The 24166-nt window shown below is 33.1% G+C and overlaps 1 protein-coding gene and 1 pseudogene across 1 annotated transcript; one reads left to right on the top strand and one right to left on the bottom strand.

Moving 5' to 3' along the window:
• Positions 1-29: 29 nt before the first annotated feature.
• Positions 30-16192, bottom strand: LOC127138161 (uncharacterized; annotated as a pseudogene).
• Positions 16193-18318: 2126 nt separating this feature from the next.
• On the top strand, positions 18319-23125 carry LOC127076558 (disease resistance protein RUN1). Its single transcript, XM_051018243.1, has 5 exons — positions 18319-18934; positions 19691-20792; positions 21059-21334; positions 21439-22194; positions 22290-23125. Exons 1-5 carry the CDS (start codon positions 18426-18428, stop codon positions 22872-22874), a joined length of 3228 nt encoding a protein of 1075 aa, XP_050874200.1. The 5' UTR covers positions 18319-18425; the 3' UTR covers positions 22875-23125.
• The last annotated feature ends 1041 nt before the right edge of the window (positions 23126-24166 follow it).

The raw sequence follows: 24166 nt of genomic DNA, 5'->3' as shown, positions 1-24166 counted from the left end.
AACCATGGCTTCATTTGTCACCATTAACCTATCACCAATAGTAATTACTTGTTTTGTTTTGTTACTCAAAACAGGACTTTCAATTATTGTTCAAGAAACAAATGATTCTCCTGCTACAAATAATTATGCACAAAGACCATTAACATCTTATGAAAGCTATTTAAGAGATTGTTCATCAGATTTATACAAAACATGTGGTAATGATATATATCTTAGTATATTTGTTGGTAATCAAACAACTAGTGATGGATGTTGTTTTTGTTTATTATTCTGTGGGAAAACGATGTCATGAAGACATAACAAGATATATTTTGGCATCACCAGATTTCAGGTACACCAAAATTTTAATTTGGCATAGAAGTAAGAAAGTTTGGGATGATTGTGTTTCTTCTTTAACAAGTATTTCTCCAGTAGAATCGATAGATCTACCTTAATTTAACTTTAAATGTCTCCCAAAACTTAAGAACTTGTAAACTTATATCATCAAATAACCCATATGATGGGACTGCAAATGTACTGCTATGAAATATGGTATAGCATTAGATTGTGTGCTGAATTTTTGTAACATAATAATGAAGAATTGTTCGAACTTTTATCTCTATGCTAGTTAAAGCATAAACATGTACATATTCTTTTTGCAATTCTTGTAAGTATACTTCTATTCATGATAGCTGATGAATGCACCTCCGCTTTTGGTGACTGATCTGTTTTAACATTAGTTGATGCCTCGACTGTCACATTAGGTGATGGTTGCCTGTTCACTTCAGGTGACGGCTGCACGTCCATTTCGCCTAATGGCTCCGTTTCCATAGTAATTGATGCCTCCACTCTTACAGGGGACGGTTGCACGTCCACTACAGGTGACGGCTGCACATTCACTTCCTCTGATGGCTTCACTTCCATGTTAGCTGATGGCTCAACTTCCATAATAATTGATTGTTCAAATTCCGTAGTGATTGACTTATCATAAAATAAATAGACAACTGTCTCCTTAACAATCAACCCATGCCCAAAAGCTACAAAAATCTCCACATCGTCACCAGGTTCTAGATTTGTTGTTACATTCTTCCAATCTTCATCATTAAAGGACATTATTGTGTCACGCTTGTGTATCTGAATGGTGCACTTTGTGTAATTAATGATCAAGACACTAGTGAGACATTCAGCTCCAATATTTTCTGATGTTGATGAATAAACAACACATAAAATTATTCCCTTCACGTGACAATCAATATCCCTAGGAACTTGAAATTGCGCAGAAGGTCCTTCGCCTGTATAGGCCAACCAAGAAGGACAATTGCCACCCGGAAGGAAAAAATCACTCGAATCATTGGTTGTTAATCCCTGTATCATAAGCATATACTTAGTAATTTATGTAATTGTGCTACTCAACTGGACATTTAAGTGTCAACTGAAATTCCAAAATGCGAATATGTAAAAAGTAAATGACAGTGTAATGCATAAAGAGAATATATGCTAGGAAACTAGTTGAGAGAAAACAGCAAATAGTTTTGTAATGCAACAACATAAAGTTAGAAAAATTCAGCTTCAATAATAGCTGTGTAATTCGGGGACCAAAATGACAAGTTGCAAAGCTGATATGCCATATGCGTCTTTCCACTTGCAATGGGTTAATAACCATTTTCCCTTGTTGGCTCACTCTAGAGATGGGAATAGGCTGGGCCGAACTAGACTTTGTCATGCATGAGCCTGGGCTGATAAAATATTCAAAGCCTAAGTCTGGCCTGTGGCCTATCATAGACTAAATGGTGATCCTATTTGTTGGGGAGAACTTACGAAAACAGCTTATGACATTGTTCATAATGTTTTTTCAACTTATTTTTATAAGTTCTTCAAGATAACTAAACTTTATTTTCGTATTTTAATTCAAAGTACAAAATCCAATATAATAATAACAAATTTATTCAGTTGTTTTTAAATAGGCCGACCTGATAGACTTAAAAGACTTTTCTTACGGCTCGTGGCCTAGCCTCTTTCGCTAAATAGGCTTATAAAAAAGTTCAGGCCTTTTCTATTTAAGAAAAAACCTGATCTGGCCTAAACCTGTGTAGGTTAGACCATAGGGCCCTGTTAGTTGACTTGTCCTATTCCCACCCCTAGCTCACTCACCTTTAATATAATTGTTATAAACTCCACTTAGATAAAAAGTTTGATCATCTCTATCTAAAAGAGCATTCTATGATAACTAAATCATGCAATTTCATGTAAGGACTTTTTAATCTTAAACTTGAAAATGAGGGCATCCTCAACTATGGCTACAGAGCCTCTTTTGTTCTGTTTCCTTCACTTTCTACGCATCTCGAGACATTTGGCCCGTTTGTCTTGGTATACTTAATTTGTAGATTTTTCATATACTTTCTCTTCTAAAACTCGTGGCATTCATAATCACAAATGTAATATTTCATCTCAAACAATTCTCTCCTCTGGCTTGTAAGACGAGGACGGTCACCACTTACAAACACATGCTTAGGCCTTAGAATTTAGGCAGGGTCTAACTCAACCTTAGAAATACGTTTTGTAAGATGTAACTGTCCCCATTTGTAACACACATGTTCATGCCTTATCTCCTCTAATGTGATAATCCAAGCCAATAAATCACTTATTTTGAAATATAAAATAGTAATAGTATAGTAACACTCAACGCAAGGTTCTGGGTTCCTACTAATATTGAGTAAAGGAGCAACATTCGACAGTTTCAATATTCACTAGTTTTAAAGAATAATCTAGCAATCTAGTTCTTGTTTGACAGTAGCAGTATACTATGATCCTCAAAAAAAAAAAAAAAGAATTTTATGAGGTCACACCTAATCTAAAATATTCACAAGGTAAAATCATTAAGTAAAACATTGATGTACAAATGGCAAATGCTACACGTGGCAATTTAAATTTAACATATTATAATATAATTAAGGGTAAAAAAGCCGAGAGTATAAAAATTGAACCTGTGGTAAGCTCTTGCCAGGAGTATCTATGACTATGTGGCAACTTCCCATTCCAATCAACAGCGATCTAAGGAAAAGATTTGAGATTTGTGATGCATATGATGTTTCGAATTCAGAAACATTTACACCATATTGATCAAGAAATCTTTGTAATTCTTGCGTTAGTTGAATCTTTGAGCGGCATTGTACCCAAACAGTTCTGATTTTTGAAAGGCTTATGACCATCGGTGATAGAAGGCCCAAGGTATTATCATGTAAATCAGTAGAAGATAGAGACAATGACATGTTCCCAAATGGGGAAATGCGGGGTAGAGAATTTATGGTTGGTGACATCCAAGACCAAATGATAGAAGGAAAAACATTACAGGATAATCCTTCGTATCCACATAGGGATATGTATCCAATGCTTTTCGATCTTACGATTGAACATGGCACCTCTTTTATAGCTGTATCTTTTGCAATCAGTGTTGTCAAGGATTCCATATGCACAATGTCTTCTTCCAACTTGTCAATCTTTGAACAACCAGAAATGATGAGAGTTTTCAAAGATTTCAATTGATAGATCTTCTTTGGGAGATCGCCTAGACTTTTACAGTCCTTCAAATTTATCAGAAGAAGACGATTGAGATCTCCAATGGATTGGTGTACCTCACATAAGTTTGGACAATCTTTCATGATGAGCTTTTCTAGATTCGGTGATTTTGAAAAGTCGGGAGTTCTTCTCAAGTACTTGGAATGACTGAGATTGAGAATTTTTAGGTTCCCCAGCAACTACAAGAAGATAAATGTTTAAATAAAAATTAGAGAAAAATGGAGAATGGGATGGTTGCAACAGTTATTACTCTTATCACAATTTTGTTTCAAATGAAAATGTTATCACACCTCGGTTTCATTCCAAACTTGCCTAATTCTGCTGTGTTTCAAGTCAATAACGACTAGATTTCCCAGATAAAAGTCATTGGGTATAGAGTTGAAGGTGGATTGTTGCCAATGGATCCATCTGAGCTCTTTAGAAAGATACCCATAATCTCCGGTGAGGTCAACACAATCAAGTTGTAGAAGTCTCAGATTCTTCATCTCATTGAAAGAATGAGCATTGAAGCAAATTCTGTTGGTTCTTTGCAACTTCAAAGCCAATCCTTCTACAGTTTCTGTTCCCTACATGTGTAGAAAATACCAAAGAAATGTAATTGGAAACTTTTTTCGTTTTTATATACAAAGTGATATATAAAGCTACAGCAGTGGACCCAAAGCATACTAGTAAGGAAAGACAAGGAAAATAGAATTCAATCATGAAGCCTACCATTTCAGCTAATAGTTATCTACAACAAAAGAATTCAGAAAAAAAAAAGAGAATCTTATGATCTTGATAAGATTATGGAGGGTGATTAGAGATCTTACAGTATGTTTTTTTAAAACATCATGTGCATCCACACAAGACCACAATCGACTACGCTTCCCAGGCTCTTTTGCTGAATGTTTGCGAACAATTTCTCTTCCCATATCTCTTATTAAGTCATGCATTGCAAGCTTGTTATTCTTTTCAATTTTAACAAGACTCCGTTCTACGAGGACAGGTATTCCAATATCAGCATGAAGCCCACAACCATTTAGTATCTCAGAAATATAGGCTCTGTCCTTGCCGATGAAGAAACAACATATATCAAGAAATATATCCTTTTCCATATCATCCTTTAAACCATCATAGCTTATTCTCAATTTCTCTTGCACTTGATCATTGGGAATTGTCTTTAGTTTTGAGAGTACACTTATCCATTCTTGTTTAGTCCTCTCCCATAAGTAAGAACCAAGGACTTCAAGAGCAACCGGTAATCCTCCACAATAAGCAACTACTTTTCTCGAGAGTTCACAAAAGTCCTTTATTGGACTAGGTTGTCTAAAAGCATGCCAACTGAAAAGCTCAAGGGATTCATTTTCATCCATTTCCTTCATTGTATACAATAAATCAACCTTTAATAAATTAAGTAGGCGTACATCTCTGGTTGTAACAATTAACACACTTCCCATACCAAACAATTTAGGATTTCTACATAGCGATTTTATCTGTTCAAATGTAGTCACATCATCGAGTACCAAAAGTGCTTTTTTTCCCCAAAATATTTTCTCTATTTTAGTTGTCCCTAATGCAATGTTGTATATCTTCTCCTTTGTGTTCAAGATATTTGAAAGTAGTTGTTCTTGTAAATGAATAATCCCTCTATTTTCCTTTTCACAGGCTTCTCTAACATTTTCAATGAAACTTCTATCGACGAATTTGCGATGAATTCGATTGTAGATAGCTTTGGCTGTGGTTGTTTTACCAGATCCACCCATTCCCCATATCCCTATGATACGGACCTGGCTTGATTCATTTTCAATGAACTCAATTATATGTTGAACACGGGATTCCAATCCAACTGGGAATTCAGTAACAGACAGCGATGCGATATCTAGTTTTGTCAAAATGTCCTCAACAATTTGCTGCACCAGTTCAGCTTCATTCCTTGGATGGATATTAATAATTATGAAACACAGAGTGAACAAATATTACGAAAATATGACAAAGTAAGCAAAAATTCATAAAAAAGGTCCAAGAAAGTAGAAAGAATTGATTAACCTACCTGCAATTGTTGACATCCCAACCAGACAAATTAGCAGCTTGGGTGAGTGCACTCCTCCACTTGGACAGCATATATTCCATCCTTTCCTCTCCTGAGTCAATGTATTTTTCTTTTACTGTATCTCTCAAATAAATCCCGAAATCACCATTCTGGTGGCGCACTTCTGATGGGTCAACATCATAAAATACTGGGACAACCACCTGACCATGATTTCTGTGGCATTCAATAATCTTTTTCAGCTCGTTAAGACACCAGCTAGATTCGGCATATCTTTTGGAGAAAACAGCAATAGATATATGAGACCCTTCTATTGCTTGTGATAGTTCTCGTGCCAACTCAGTTCCCTTAGGAAGATGACGGTCGATATACACATTGACTCCAGCATTTTTTAAGGCAGTATAGAGATGAGAAATGAAGCCCAGACGAATGTCTTCTCCTCTAAAATTGATGAACACATCGTGTATCCATTTAGGATTGGAGGACGATGAAGAAGAATTCATTAATTAGATTCAAGTGGATGACAGGAATTGAAGTCAAAGCAGAGAATAAGAGGCAAAGAAAATGCAAAAGAAAGAGTAACAGATCTCTATCTGTCACAATTCAGAACACTATTTAACTTAAAATAAACCATCAAATTTTTCTCTAAACTATCACTCAATCTATATTATAGTCCCGAACAAGCATTCATTAAATTATATAGAATCGACGGATTTCATATAACTTAGCTGGTGCTTATTATATTTATATAGTGACAGATTAGGAACTAAATTGATGCAACAAGTAAAAGAGATGAGTTCCATTATTGATTTGATTATTTAATTTTCAGCATCTCCAACAACCTCAATTGTTTAAAAGCTCTTCACTGTCTCTTAAATTAAACAATAGAGTGAAGACTGAAGATTTAGATTACCATGAACCACCCACTCAAAGCCTTTCTTTTTCCATTGTCATTGACTTTGAAACTTTTACACACAACATGACAAACAATAAATTTTGTTACTTTATGTTTCGTTCCATAATACCTTTTTTTTAGCTTACACCTTACTGCCTCTGGTGACTACTATAAGAAAATTTCAATTTTAAAATTCATTGAACAACCAAATGTATTGGTTTGATTTTTAATAAGATCAAATAAAATAAGATCAAATTCATCCGTTTCTCAATGAATCTCAATAATGAAATAAGTGCTTATAACTTATGAAGCACTTACACCGGAAACTCACACGTTCACACCGATACTAATATGTCGATGCGGAGCGACAACAATTTGAAAAAATTGAATAAATTAATCGTAAACACATCCCTTCACACTGACACACTTTTCTTCGAGATGTCGGTGCTAATAGTTTACACTAATAGTTACAGGAGGGAGAATGACTTATAGTTTAAAAGCTCGTATGTTTAAACAAATCCGTTAAGTAACTAATTACTTTCTCACTAGCTTATTGTTATAGCTTCTACTATTTTTTACCAAACCTAACCTAAATACCTTTTTTCTTCTTCTTTTGTATGATTTCATTCAATCTCTTTCAGTATTCATTACAAACTAATAATTAGTGTTAAGTTGAACTTTGAAAACAACGTTTAATAGAAACAAAATTGTAGTCCAATAACAGAGCAAGTATTACTCAAAAGCTTCAATTTCAAATTACAAAAATTCATGAAACAATACAGGCTAAACCTGGAGAAACTTAGGATCCATGGAAGAGTAGTGTTGCATTATTCTCAGCGAAAGCTCCGATTCCGGCGATGAAGTTTCTGTGTGCGGAGTGGACGCGACGGTGTCGTCGGAAGACGTGGAGGACTTGTAAGTATCTTCTTCTAAATATAAATTCTCACAACTGAATTTTGAAAACCTACAAACACTTCTCAATTTTCAAAATATAAATTCTCACAACTGAATTTTGACGTTATTTTAAATGGAGGGTTAAAAAAATATATGTTCTCTAAAAGTAACTGAATTTTGAAAACCTACAAACATTCATTTTTAGTTTTAATTTCTATGCTGATCATTTTTTTTTACCAGTAATTGTATAATTTGTAGTACTAATCATGTCAAGGTGATATTATAAAGTAAAAAAAAAGGACTTCCATTTTACTCATGACATGTGATTCCCATTGACCAAGTCTAATAAATAATTGGATTAGATCTTCAAAGAAAAAAATTCTGAAAAAATATTTTTGGAGACATTTCAAAAATGTATTTTTAAAATAGATTAAATCATTAAAAATAAATGTAGTTTAAAAATGAATGAATTGTGTTATATTAGGTGCCATTCGGAGATGTATTTCCAGAATTTAAAGGGTATTTTAGAATTTCCGTATTATATCTAAGAAATATATATAAGATGCATTAAAAAAAATATTTTAAAATATCATTTGAAAATCGAGACCCTTAAAAATTTTCTCTTAAATAATTTCTTATTTCTACTATCAGAAGTTAAGGTGGATAGACATTTATCATCTTTTTACTCATTTGAAGGGTGATTTTGAAGTGATTAGGATGCCAACATGCTTTAATCAATTTTCTAGCATGGACAAGGAATTGTTATATGACAATAAAAACCCTCTCATCTTCTTCATCGAAACCTTGCCCATCTTCTTCTTCATGAGCCTTCACTCACCACCACCGTAATCGAGAAACCCCTAATTTGAAATCTTCTTCTACGTCTAAAAATTCCTAATTCAAAATCATATTCTTCTGCTTCGTCGAGAAATTCCTAACTTAAAATCTTATTTGTTCGTTCCCCCTTTGTCTATGCTCAAAAATCGGCCATGTCAACTTCATCAAAAACTAGACACACAAAATCATCAACAATGTATATGCCTTATGTTAAAATTTATCTTGATAGACTATGTGGTTTACGTATTCGTATGGTGTCATACCTGCAAGAACGAACCTAATAAAGAGAGAGTTTTTTTTAGGTGTCTCTTTTACTAAGTATTTCATACATCAATTATAGGTTTGTGAATTTTGATTACAGGAGTTGTGATATACATAACATGAATTGTGATTTTGAAGGAAGAATGAAGACATATGCAAACTTTTTTGTTTGGGATGAACATGTGAGACATGATGTGAGTATTAAAGAAGAAAATGATGTTGTGAATGATGATGATGACATCAAAATAAATAAGGAAGAAGATGTGAGCAAGAATCATTGTGTATATATGTTGGGTGCAAGTGTCACCAGTTAAAATCTCACGTTATATTGAAATGAGTAGAATATTGAATTTATAAGAGAGATAATTTATTTATCTAACATCTCAAGATTTTTGGGTTGAGATGTGATGTTTCCCTCTCTTGTGATACGTGGACTACTCACATTTATAAAAGAGAGAACTCATTTATCTAATATCTTAAAATTTTAGGTAAATATGTGGTGTCTCACTCTCTTGTACTTCTGCAGCATTAGCCTCATTGATGCCCCTGCCTCTCCCGAACTATCCGAAGAGATATTGTAAAGAATCTATTTAAAGAATCCAAGAAGAATAACAAGATTCAAAAGAAACTAAACTTCATAATTAAATGCAATTGTTAAAGTTTGATTATCAAATATTGTTGAAATATACTATTATGTTGAGTTATTTATTTATTATGTTTGAAAGTCAGTTTTTATGTTAAATTGAACTCAATATTAAGTTGTTGAACATGTATAGTAGTGATTTTAGAGATATCAATACGCGTCCGCCAGCATGAATTTCGGTGGAGTTTTGAGTTCTCAAAGGCGAGAAATTTTCTCCCACAGAAATGAGGAAGAGAGTAAACTCCTCCAAAAGACATTTCAGAGATGGGGCCAGGAATACACCATATGTCCTATCTTGTTATTATAATATTGTCTATTAATTATCAATAAATGTTTGGTTATTTTAATCTATATATATATATATATATATATATATATATATATATATATATATATATATATATATATATATATAATATATATATATATATATATATATATATATATATATATATATATATATATAAATTATGAGAGAGATCGTAATCCTTTTTAACATATGTATTAATCTTATACTATTTTGAAGAAAAAAAACTATTTAAATTTTTTTATATTGATAGTTATCCGTGGGAACCGTGAGGATCTACGGAGGACAAAGATAGAGATTAAAATTTCTCAATGGAGGGGATCAGAAAAGGGGATGAAGAATAAACTTGGCATCGAGGACAAGTGAACTGACGAGAAACACAAGAAATAAGGGTTTGAATTGAGTTTTTAAAAAAAGAAAGTCTTTTCAATCCAACACAACAAGCCGAAAACAAAGAACAAAAATAATGAAACAATTATTCTTATTCTGATTTGCTGTTAATTAAGCTACCTCCAATCCACTAGCTAAAGTAATTTCGCCTTATCAACAAGGACTTAATCTACTATAACTAAAGTCATTATAACACAAAGACTTATAGTCAATGTCTTTTTTGAGTATTTTGACTAAACCTTAGTCACTCAAGAAAAATAGAATCAAACATATTGAGATACAAATGTATATTTACAAAATATACTTCTAAAAATGCAGAAGACCTAAATGAATACAATTTTATCACAAAATATATTTTAGGTAGAGTATGAACAAAATTCTAATATGTATTTTCTTTTCTCTTAAAATATTTCACAGACAATTTCATAAATCAAGATTAACCTATCAAAATTTTCATAATCCTACATGGATATTTAAATATGAATTCTTCAAGAATTCATCAACCATATCCAACCTTAAAAATAAAAATGTGTTAACTAAATAAAATTTTCAATAGAATTTTATATAAAAATATAATAGATTAACACATTAAAATTTAATTTATAAGATGAAGAAAAAAATTATAAATTTCCTCGAAAAAGAATAAACAAAATTATGCAAATTGATCGTAAAACCACTCACGTTGTAGAGTTTCGTACAATAATAAACAGAAAAAAAATGATTAAAGAACAAATAATAAATATTTGTATTATATTCTTCTCAAATGTATCATTTACATTACAATATAAATCCTATTTATAGAACACATATGTAGATATATGTTGGTTGCAAGAACATAAATACTACTGAATACCAATATTATTCAATATTAACTATATTTAATTATAAAATTAAAGTATACTAAATTATTAGAAGAAAAAGAGACACTCATATTAAATATTATTCATAACAAATTAAAATAATAAGGGATTATAGGCAACATTACTAAATAATATGGTACTAGTAATTAGAATTTCTTTATGGCTTAGCATCCAATGAACCAACTATATTGTTATTAACACAAATTTATTTATCTTATGGTTATAAATAAATCTTACGTGGTTAATTTAATACTATCTCCGGGCGTTAAATATATACTCCTATTGAGTTTTTTCTAGAAGAACATTTTCAAATTTTAAAATGTATTAATTATCCTTTTACTTATATATTCTTAATTATGTTGCATTTCTTTTTGCAATATACACTAAATAGTCCTATATAAATATTAAAGCATTCTCTTTAATAAGAAAAAACTTGTAAGATTATACAAAATAGTCAACAACCTTAATATTCTAATTAATTTTCTTAATTCTCATTCTTTACTCTTGAGATATTATATTTAAGGATGGATGTAATCTATTAACTAAAGTACTAAACTACCATATCAGAATTTTTGTTTCATTCATTAAGCGTTTTAACAACTTAACAAACTGATATTTATTCCTAAGTTAATTAGACATGAAATACATATATTGCAATGAACATACAAGTGTTCTAGTCCATGACAGAAGTAAATTAAATGTGAATGCAATCAAACTATGACATGTAAAAGAAATAAAAAGGACAGAAAATGAATGTAAATGAAACAAATAGGAAGCACATGAATTCCTGTTTTATTTATGATACTGCAAAGCATGAAACAAGGAGTTCCATTAATGACAGACATGTCCTATAACAAATTGTTCAAACCTTTATCTCTATGCTGGTTCACGCATAAAAATACCCCCATTCTTTTTGCAAGTCTTGCAAATCTACTACTTTTATTGGACTTTAGTGATGGCTTTATTTTCATGGTAGATGATGACGACTTAACCTTCACTTCAGGTGACGGATTCGATTTAACGTCAGCTGATGCCTCCACTTTCACATTAGACGGTGATTGCATGTTCACTTTAAGTGATGGAGGCAAGTTCTCTTCCTCTGATGTTTCCATTTCCACGTTAGTTGATGAATCAACTTCCGCAATAATTGACTGCTCATATTCTGTAGTTATTGACAGGCCATATATTATATAGACAGCTGTCTCCTTAACAATTAATCCCCGGCCAAAAGCTACAAAGATCTCCACTTCGTCACCAGGTCCTAGATTTGATGTTACATTCTTCCAATCTTCATCGTTAAAGGACATTACTGTGTCACGCTTGTGTATCTGGACGGTGCATTTTGTGTAATTAACGATCAAGATACTAATAAGACATTCAGCTCCCATGTTTTCAGATGTTGATGAATAAACAACACATAAAACTATTCCCTTCATGTGGCAATCAATATCCTTAGGAACTTGAAATTGCGCCGAATGTCCTTCACCTGTATAGGCTAGCCAAGAGGGATAATTGCAACCAGGAAGGGAGAAATCGGTCGAATCATTGGTTGTCAATCCCTGTATTATAAACATATGCTTGATTATTTACTTATTTATTATGTAAATACATTATTCAAACTATGAAGTTAGTGGAAATGAGGCAGCCAAGAGGATAGAGAAGTAACCTGTGATATGCTCTTGCCAAGAGTATCAATGGCTGTGTGGAACCTTCCAAGTCCAATCAAAAGCGATCTCAAGGAAATATTTGAAATTTGGGATGCTTCCAACTCAGTACGGCTAATATCATATTGATCGTCAAGAATTCTTTGTAACTCTTGAGTTAGCTGAATCTTTGAGTGGCATTGTACCCAAACAGTTCTGAGTTGTGAAAAGCTCCTAATCATTGGTGATAGAAAGCCCAAATTATCATTTTGTACATTGATGGAAGTTAGAGACAAAGCCGTGTTACCAAATGGGGAAATTCGAGGTAGAGAATTCGTTGTTGGAGACATCCAAGACCAAATGAGAGAAGGAAAAACATCACGTGTTAATCCTTCATATCCACATAGGGATATATATCCTATGCTTTTCGATCTTACTATTGAATAGGGAACCTCTTTTATAGCTGTATCTTTTGCGATCAGTGTTGTCAAAGATTCCATCTGCACTATGTCTTCTTCCAACTTGTCAATCTTTGAACAACCAGAAAGGATGAGAGTTTTCAAAGATTTCAATTGATAGATCTTTCTTGGGAGATCGCTAAGATTTGTACAGTCCTTCAAATTTATCAGAAGAAGGTTATTGAGATCTCCAATGGAGTGGTGTACCTCAGACAATTTTGGACAATCCTTCATGATAAGCTTTTCTAGATTTGGCGATTTGGAAAAGTCAGGAGTGCTTTTCAAATACTTGGAATGACTAAGATTAAGAATTTTTAGGTTCCCCAGCAACTGCAGGAAGTTAAATATTTAAATAAAAATTAGAGAAAAATGGTGGCAACAAGTACTACTCTCATTAACTTTACATTTTTAAAAAAAGGTTACATTCTACCTTGGTTTCATTCCAAACTTGTTTGATACGGCTGTGTTTTAACTCGATAACAACAAGATTTCCCAAATAAATTTCATCTGGTATACGGTTGAAGGTAAATTCTTGCCAACAGATCCATCTAAGTTCTTTAGAAAGACACCCATAATCTCCAGCTAGGTCAACACTATCAAGATGTAGAAGTCTCAGATTCTTCATCTCCTTGAAAGAATTAGCACTGAAGCAAACTCTGTTGGTTCCTTGCAACTTCAAAACCAACCCCTCAACAGTTTCCGTTCCCTATACGTGAAGAAAAAGCCAGAGAAAAGTAAGAGGAAACATTTTTTGTTTTGTTTTCTAGATGAAAACTTATATATAAAGCTACGGCAGTGCAGCCTAAGCATATTTGTAAGGAATGACAAGGAAAATACACTCTCATTAAGAATCCAACAATTTACAGTATATATATGTAGAGTAAAACAATTCAGAACCAAATAGTCTTGTGATATGTATAAGATAATGGAAGCTGATTAAAGTACTTACAGAATTTTTGGTCAAAATATCATGTACATCCTGGTGAAACCATAACCGACTACGCTTCCCAGGATCTTTTGCTGAACTTTTACGAACAATTTCTCTTCCCATGTCTCTTATTAAATCATGCATTCCAAGCTTGTTATTCTTTTCAATTTTTACAAGGCTCCGCTCTACCAGGACAGTTATTCCAATGTCCGCATAAAGCCCACAGCCATTTAGTATCTTGGTAACATAGGATCTATCCTTGCCGATAAAGAAACAACATATGTCAAGAAATATATCCTTTTCCATATCATCCTTTAAACCATCATAACTCACTCTCAGTTTCTCTTGCACTTGATCATTGGGAATTCTCTCTAATTTCGACAGTACACATTTCCATTCTTGTTTTGTCCTCTGACTTAAGTAAGAACCAATGACTTCAAGAGCCAGCGGTAATCCTCCACAATAAGCAACTACATTCCTTGAGAGTTCGCAGAAGTCTTTGATTGGACTAGGCTGTCTAAAAGCGTGCCAACTGAAAAGCTCAAGGGACTCTTTTTCGTCCATTTCTTTCAGAGTACAAACATAATTAACGCCTTTAAGCAGACGAGAATCTCTGGTTGTAACAATTAATACACTTCCCGGACCAAACAATTTAGAATCTGCACATAGCGCTTTTAGCTGTTTAAATGTGGTCACGTCATCAAGAACAACAAGTACTTTTTTGCCCTGAAATCTTTTCCTGATCGTACTTGTCCCCAACGCAGTGCTACGTATCTTCTCCTTTGTGTTCGTGATATCTGAAAGAAGTTGTTGTTGTAAATGAATAATCCCTCTACTTTCCTGTTCACAAACTTCTCTAACATTTTCAATGAAACTTCTATCCACAAACTTGCGGTGAATTTGATTGTAGATGGCTTTGGCTGTGGTAGTTTTACCAGATCCGCCCATTCCCCAAATCCCTATCATACAAACCTTCTTTAGTCTATTTCCAACGAAGTCTGTCACATTTCGCACATGGGATTCTAATCCAACTGGAAATTCGGTAATAGACAAAAATGCGCTGCCTAGTTTTTCCAAAACATCCTCAACAATCTGCTGCACTAGTTCACTTTCACTCCTTTGATGGTAATAATAATTATAAAACACAAAAAGTTAGCATAAATTGTGAAAGACAACAAGGTAAAAAACTATTAATATGTTATGAAAAAAAATAGAAAGTGTTGCATTAGCTACCTGCATTTGGGGATATGCCAACCAGACAAATTAGCAGCTTGGGTGAGCACATTCCTCCAACTAGAGAGCACATATTCCATCCTTTCCTCTACAAAGTCAAAGTATATTTTTTTCGCCGTAGCTTTCAAACTATCTCCAAAATCACCTTGTTGGTGGCGCACAACAGAAGGGTCAATATCAAAAAATATAGGGACAACCAACTGACCATCAGTTCTGTGGCAACGCATTATCTCTTGGAGTTCGTAAAGACACCAACTGGATTCTGTATATCTTTTGGAGAACACAACAATAGATATATGAGACATTCGTATTGCGCTTGATAGTTCTGATCGCAATTCAGCTCCCTTAGGAAGCTGTCGGTCAATGTAAGTGTTGATTCCTGCATTTGACAGGGCCGCATCGAGATGAGAAACGAAGTTGGCACGAGTATCTTCCCCTCTGAAGTTGAGGAATACATCGTGCATCAATTGAGGGTTGGAAGATGAAGATGGTGGTGACATTGTTAAGCCTAGGATGACAGGATTTTAAGTCAACTCTGAGAAGAAAGATTAACAACAAGTTTGTTTGGGTTACAACTTTGAAAAGTCTTACTAATTTCTTTTAAAAATGACAACATGCAGAACACAGACAATTATTTATTAGTTTATTTTCAGAAACGCCAACAAGCCTAAGATTTTAAATGTTTTCACTATTTGTTTTTGTTTTTTAGTAGATGAAATGATAATAACACACTAAAACCGGAAACACCACACGGATACTCTGAAATCACTGATAATAATTTAAAAAAATAATAAATTAAACATAATTACAAGATATCAGTTACTGAGATAATAACTAATAGAAACTTTAACTCTGGAAGAGTGTAATTTAGAGCTAGAATTCTAATGTCAACCTAATATCAATTTTTTTTGTCAGTTAGCATAATTCACCTTATGACCTTAGAATAAAGTTTATCTTCTATTTTCTCTTGTTAAAAAGTTCCAAAATGAAATTAATGAAAACTTAGAATAAAGAAATATCCTGGGGTAAGCGAACCTAGAGAACTTTGGATCCATGAACATCAAAGAGTACTCTTTGCGGTGGCAGCAATGTTCTCGAATTCCATGGGGAAGTTGAAATATCCAGTTTCCAGAATGGGAAGACGAAGAACACCGTAAGGTCATGGAGAGGTTCACGATGAGGAAGCAATCTCTCTTGGGCAAGTTTGAGATTTAGTCCCACCCAGTTATGGATGTCAATTTAATGATGCGGAAGTTTAATTAATAATATGGCAATTTAAATGACATTATGGAAGTTTAAGATTATTATTTGTTTTATTAATAATATAAATTATTATATTTAAATAAGAGGTAAAAGGTAGTGCACTATCGGTGTAAACGACGTCCAATCAAAATATTTTATATTCTCAAATCATAACAGTATTTTAAAAATAAAAATGTGATGGGATGGGATACACGAGTCTAATTCTATTCTCTGCGTTTGCTTTTCCTTGGATGTTGATCCTCTTAGATTCAAATGTTGAACAACTCTACTAGAACTTTTTTGGATTTGAGTGACTTGCTCCCTGCCGACATGAATCTCCTTCGATTGTTCCCTGGGCAACACAACCTTTATGTAACAGTCCAACATTAGCACTAAATTTCTGCGGAACTATCCTCAACCTAATCTCCCTTTTAAGACTGAGCATATTTGGTTCATATTCTATCCTTCATCTGGTGCATAGAGGACTCGCTTGGAGTAAGCAATCATGCTCTCAAACTTTACCACATACTCCTCCACCGCTATAAACCCTCTATGAAGTTGTTGAATCTCAATACCTCTCGAGCCTTCAAACGATTAGGAAGGTACTTTTCCAAGAATACATCCTTAAGGTACTTTCACTCCTTCCGAAGTACTATGAGTGGTCATACGAGCTGAGACGTCAGTACACGACCTCACTGCTGAACTACATAACATAAGGGTGTTCAAAAATTGAACTGTCCCAATGTTGAAGAATCGAATTGATTCAATAGAAAACCATTAACCAAACCGAATTGAACTGAAACTGAAAAAAATTGAATTTCGTTCGAATGTATTTGAACCATTTTTCAATAGAATCACATGGTTCAGTTCAGTTCTGATTTGTATTTTGGAAATCGAAAACTTCAGTTAATCCACATTCAACCCAAACTCATTTAGCCTTAATCTTACGATTACAAATAATTTTCTCTTCCATATAATTAGGTTTTCAATTTCAGACTTTTTAGAAACATTACACATTCTTCTCATCTTCTTCACAAGATATATCTCGGATCTTCTTCTCTAATCTCTTTCTCTAATGTTCTTTCCTTTTCATTTTTTCATTTTTACGCCATTGTTCTCTCTTTCAATTTCGTTTTTATCACACCTCTTATTCTATAATTTCTCTTATCTTCTGCTTTTTCTTTTTTATCTTCTTTAAGCCTCTCATCTCCTTAGTTTTTATGTTTCATTATAATGTTTTTGATATTGTTTTATATTAGTGATTTTTTTTTATTCCACTTTTGTCTAATCTAATTTTGTATATTAAATAAAAAATTATTGTCAAAATATGATGGATTTTGTTGCTTTGTTGTGGATTTTATTTACCAAATATGTGGATTTTGTTGATTATTTGATTGCCAATTTAGTATACTAATTAATTAATTAATTGTGGATTCTATTGATGTATTGAATCTAAATATAAAATGGTAATGATGTATTCCTGCTAAATATCATTTTAGTGAAATGTCAAGTATGATGTATTGATGCTAGATATCAATTTAGTGAAATGCCTATGATGTATTGATTCTAAATATGATTTTTTTTAGCCTTAAATATGACTATCGACAAGGAAGTCACTTTTGTTGTTGTCTCTGATGCATCCATTTTCATGGTCGAAATTAGTAAAAATCGCATAGATACAATAGATGAATCTCTTTTTCTAAGAGAGTTCATTACCAATGGCATTGTTATTTTGTTATCTAAGTTCTTTTGTTATTTGGTGTTGAAAACTTGAAATGATGTTATAACTTGTATTCATTGACATTGTTATTTGATAATATATAAATCATTAAATACAAAGTTAACTTATTCTCTATCTATATGTGTATTATATATACACGAATGTCTCTCAATAAAAATCTTGAAAAAAAAGACTAAACGAGCTAAAACCATATTAGTTTAATTTACTTTTATTTAATTTTATATTTAAAAATCAACTTAACCACTTATTTTTTTTCTCTTACAATTTAAATTTAAAAGACATTTAACACAAAATCCTCAAAACTGCAACACATTTTCTTTTTATAAATAAAAAATAAATGCTATAGGAAAAAAAAATTGAAATAAAAAATATATTTTCTTAAAGACTTGTAAAAACCAGCGCATGCCTCTATTCCATCTATCTACTACCCAATTATTATGAACTCCATATTGGGACTTCATAATCTCTAAGAGTTGACTTGAAAACATCTCATTGAACACCGAGTGAGATCAATGCCTTCACCGTCCTCCTCCTCCTCCTCCTCCGCCGCTCCTCAATTCCTCTATGACGTCTTCCTCAACTTCAGAGGCGAAGACGCTCGTCGTAGCTTCGTTCCTCAACTCCACAAGTCCCTCTCAGACGCCAGAATCCACACTTTTCTTGACGACGAGAATCTTGAAAAGGGAACGGATCTGGAACCAGAATTATTGCGAGCAATTGAACTCTCTCGTATTTCCATTGTTGTTTTCTCCAAAGCTTATATCACATCTAGCTGGTGTCTTAGAGAGCTTGTTCACATCATGAACTGCCGCAAAACTAATGGACAGGTGGTTGTTCCCGTATTTTACTACGTTGACCCGGCGGTTGTGCGTCATCAGAAGGATGGTTATAGAAAAGCTTTGCATTCAACTGCAAAAAGAAGACTTCCCGGAGGAGAAAGGATGGAACATGTGTTATCCAACTGGATGACTGTACTGACAGAAGCTGCAAATATATCTGGATGGCATACCAAAAACTTCAGGTTACTTTCTTTCTTCTTTTTCTTTTGCTGATTTCTTAATTAATCACTTCAGAAAGTTAGTTACATTTATCAATAAAGATAATAAAGATGTAAAATTCATACAAAACACTCCAATTTTAACTTAGTGTGTGTTTGGTTCCGCCTGATTGAATTGGTTTTGTAGAATTGATTCTGGTTGAATACAAGTGATTTGTGTTTGAGTATATTTAAGCAAAAGTGAGTTGAACAACAAATTTCAATGATAAAGTCAAGTTTAAGAAAACAAACACAGCTTTAAATCCTAGCAATTATGCAAGCAAAATCAATTATACTTTTAAGAAAACAAACATGTCAAAAACAATTTTACACCTCTAGAATTGATTTTGTCTCTTCCAAAATGGAAACAAATTATAAATTGGTTTTAGATATATTTTTGTAATAATAAGTTGAAAAATATATTTCAGCTTTAGATTCAAAATCTACGAATCTTAGTTTAAGTAAAATCAATTCTAAAGATAAAATCAACTACATCTTAGAAAAACCAAACCTGTGAGAAATCAATTCTACATCACTTTTCACTTTTTCCTACCACCAAAGTAAAGCCAAACAGACACTTTATGTTAGAATAAAGCAGAGTCATATCATCTATCTGATTGTTGGGTAGTATACAAAACTTTTTGTGGTGGTAGGGAAGTTGTAGCCTTTTCTTTTGGAAATGAAGCATGCTTTTCAGCTTTCAGAGATTTATTTATATTCATTCTTTGTGTTTTATTGAAGCAATGAAGTTGAGTTGATTTCTGAAATAGTTAAAGATGTTTTGAGAAAGCTAAAAAGCAGATCATTGAAAATTACCGAATTTCCAGTTGGATTGGATACTCGTGTGCAGCAAGTGATTCAGTTTATTGAAAATCATTCAAGCAAAGTTTGCTTGATAGGGATCTGGGGTATGGCTGGGTCTGGTAAAACAACAACAGCTAGAGCTATCTACAACAAATTTAATGGCAAATTTTTAGATCACCGTTTCATTGGAGATATTAGAGAAGTTTGCGAAAGAGGTGTCGAAGAGATTAATCATTTACAAGAACAGCTTCTTTCATATGTCTTGAAAACAAATGAGAAGATAGATAGCACTCTAGACGGGATAACCACAATTGAGAAAAGTTTTATGGGAAAAAAGGCACTCGTTGTGCTCGATGACGTGAGCACATTTGAGCAAGTAGAAGCCCTATGTGGAAATCGTAAATGTTTTGCTTCGGGAAGTGTATTGATTGTTACATCCAGGGATTTGCGTATACTTAAGTTACTCAAAGTCGACCGTATCTATAGTATAAAGGAAATGGACGAAAGCAAGTCCCTTGAGCTTTTCTGCTGGCATGTTTTTAGAGAGCCAAGCCCAAAAGACGACTTCACCGAACTCTCAAGAAGTATAGTTGCTTACTGTGGAGGATTACCACTGGCCCTTGAAGTCATTGGATCTTACTTGCGCGACAGGCCAAAACAACACTGGATAAATGTACTATCAAAATTAGAGAGAATTCCAAATGATAAAGTGCAGGACAAACTCCAAATAAGCTATGAAGGTTTAGAGGATGATCTTGAAAAGGATATATTTCTTGACATTTGTTGTTTCTTTATTGGGAAGGACAGGGCCCATGTTTCAGAGATTCTAGACGGCTGTGGACTTCATTCTGAGGTTGGAATAACTGTCCTCATAGAGCGCAGCCTCCTAAAAGTCGAAAAGAATAACAAGCTTGGAATGCATGGTTTGCTACGAGACATGGGAAGAGAGATTGTTCGTAAAGAATCAATGAAAGAGCCTGAGAAACGTAGTCGATTGTGGGTTCACAAGGATGCACATAAAGTATTGACAGATAATAGTGTAAGAACTTTCTCTGTATAGAATTTGAAACTTTTGATCATCTTCCATCACCTTACTAAGATTCTTTATTTATTTGTAATTTTTGTCACTCTTACTAACGTTGACTGCAAATTGTTCGATGCATGATCTGATTTTGTTTTCATTGTCATGTTCAATTGCTCATTACAAACACATTTGGATGCTCCTCTGCAGCTTTTTGTATCACTTTCTTACATGCAAACAAATAATGTTTCCCCTTCCTATCAATACTTTTTCTTTACACGCAGGGAACAAAAACTGTGGAAGGATTGGTTTTGAATTCGCAAAGCACCGGCAATCTTTGCTTCAAAACTGATACTTTCAAGGAGATGAAGAATTTGAGACTTTTAAAACTTCACCACGTTGATCTTATTGGAGATTTTGGGCATCTTTCTCAAGAACTGAGATGGCTCCATTGGCAAGGATTTACTGGTGAATGTATACCTGGTGACTTTTATATGGGAAATCTAGTTGTTTTTGACTTAAAACACAGCAATATTAAACAAGTTTGGAATGAAACAAAGGTGAGATGTAGATATTTTATTTTGAAACTACAATTTGATAACTATGCAGTTATTGTTGCTACCATAAATTTCATTTTTTGTTTTAAACATTTATCTCTTTGCAGTTGATGAAGAAGCTGAAAATTCTCAATCTGAGTCATTCCAAGTACTTGACAAGCACTCCTGACTTTTCAAAATTACCAAATCTAGAAAAGCTCATTATGAAGGACTGTCCAAGCTTGTCTGTGGTACACCAGTCAATTGGGGAACTGAGGAATCTTCTTCTGATAAATTTTAAAGACTGTACAAGTCTTAGCAATCTCCCAGAGAAGATAAATCAATTGAAGTCTTTGAAAACTCTCATCCTTTCCGGTTGTTCAAAGATTGGCAAGTTGGAAGAAAGCATAGTGCAGATGGAATCCTTGACAACACTGGTCATAAAAGATACAGGTGTGAAAGAGGAGATGTATTCAGTAGTACGATCAAAAAGCATCGGATATATATCTCTTTGTGGATATGAGGGATTATCATTTGATGTTTTTCCTTCTGTTATTTGGTCTTGGATGTCACCAACAATGAATTCTCTACCCCGTATATCTCAATTTGGAAACATGGCCTTGTCTTTAACTTCCATCAATGTACAGGATAATAACTTGGGCTTTCTAACACCAATCGTTAGGAGCCTTTCACAACTCAGAACTGTTTGGATACAATGCCACTCAAAGATTCAACTAGCTCAAGAATTACAAAGAATTCTACATGATATTAATTGTACAGATTTGGAAGACTCGCTAGTCTCAAATCTTTCCTTGAAATCACATTTGATTGGAATGGGAAATTGCCACACTGTCATAGATACTCTTTGCAAGCGCATACCACAGGTTCCTTCTCTATCCTTTTGGCTGTTTCTTTCAACTAGCTTTCTAATTTTAATAGCATAATTGCATAAATAACTACACATATGCTTATGATACAGGAATTAACAACCAATGATTCAAGCAATTTTTTCCTTCCGGGTGGTATTTATCCTTCTTGGTTAGCCTATACAAGTGATGGATCTTCAGCACCATTTTATATTCCCAAGGATATTGATTGTCCAATGGAGGGAATAGTCTTACGTGTTGTTTATTCATCAAAATCTGAAACCATGGCAGTTGAATGTCTTACTAGTGTCTTGATCATTAATTACACAAAGTGCACCATCCATATATACAAACGAGACACAGTCGTGTCCTTTATTGATGAAGATTGGAAGAATGTAACATCAAATCTAGAACCTGGTGACGATGTCAAGATTCATGTGGTTTTTGGGCATGGATTGATTGTTAGGAAGACAACTGTTTGTCTAATATATGGCCAGTCAGTTATTATGGAAGTTGATTCATCCATTACGATGGAAATGAACGTGCAGCCGCAGCCGATACCTGAACTGGACATGCAAGCATCGTCTAGTGTGACAGTACCAAAGGCCAATAAAAGTTTATTTTCAGGATTTGGAAAAAGAATGGGTGCATGTTTATGCCTGAACCAGCATAGAGATAAAGATCTGAACAATTTTTGAATGGGCATGCCTTGTCACAAATGGGAGTCCTTTGTTTCAATGAATCAGGAAGGAGGGAAGCACTGTGTTTTATATACATAAAAGGAGGGGAATTCATGTGCTACATAATGGAATATCTTCTTGGGCACTTTAAGTTTGGGTCCTTTTTATTTATTTTACATGTCATTTGGTGGCACTAATTTTTCCTTAATTCCAATTAACTTACATTGTGAGTGTTTGGTTCATAAATTGATTTTATAAATTTGATTTTATTTAAAGTGAGTTGAATATATATTGATTTATGTTTGGACATATGTTAAAGTGAGTTAAAAAATAAATTCTTGTGAACAAATTATTTGGAGATTCAAAATTTTCAAATTCTAACATCAATTTAGAATCAATTCTTGATACATAATAAATTTTACTTGAGAGCAATTAAACGTGACAGTTAAACATGTCAAAATCAATTTTAAACATGTATAATAACTAAGGGAAATTCAAAATAAAATCAAAAGACTTTGCTTGAACCTGCTAAGGGGAATTCAAAATCTAATATTCTAAAATATGACATCATACATCAGAAAGCAAGAATTAAAGTTGATGACACATATACAATTGTATATGCGTCATCAACTTTAGTTCATCGAAGTTAGTTCCTCCAAATGGTTTGTGGATGTTCCCACACCCGACAAGATTGATGCGACACCGTCCAATAAATTTATAGTACATGGATGACATCCAAATGTAATCAAGATGCATATTCAATCTCCGATATTCCATTGGAAACTACTATTGGTCCACTTAAAGGACATCAAAAGACCCCATAGAGACGTAATATGTCGATAAGCACGGAGGTAGTTTGTAGCAAGGGTGTGCCCATGCCCCCACCACAATGACCATTTATTCAATATTTATATTATAAGCAATATATTAATATATTAATTGTATTAAAAATTAGGAATTTTTTTTTATAATGACCCGCACTTAATAAATATTATCAAATAATTTAGTTTCTCTCACACATCAATTATCCCAATCCATTTAAAATATCTAATTGTTTGCTTTTTATTTATTTAAAAAATAATTAATTTTATATAATAAATAAAATAAATGTTTTAAATAAAATTAAAAAAAATCAACTTTTCTTTTCCTATTCCTATTAATTCTCTTTTGATTCTTTCCAAGTATAAACAAATCACTTTTCATATTACTCTTTCTCTCAGTGTAAAGTGCATCCATGTTACTAGTTTCTTCTTCATTTTTTAATTTTAATTTTTAATTTTTATAATTTATTTTTATTATTATAATAAAAA

Source organism: Lathyrus oleraceus, chromosome 4 (assembly GCF_024323335.1).
Source record: "Lathyrus oleraceus cultivar Zhongwan6 chromosome 4, CAAS_Psat_ZW6_1.0, whole genome shotgun sequence".
NCBI lineage: Eukaryota > Viridiplantae > Streptophyta > Magnoliopsida > Fabales > Fabaceae > Lathyrus > Lathyrus oleraceus.
Note: the sequence above shows the minus strand (reverse complement) of the source record. Positions and strands in the feature narration are given on the sequence as shown.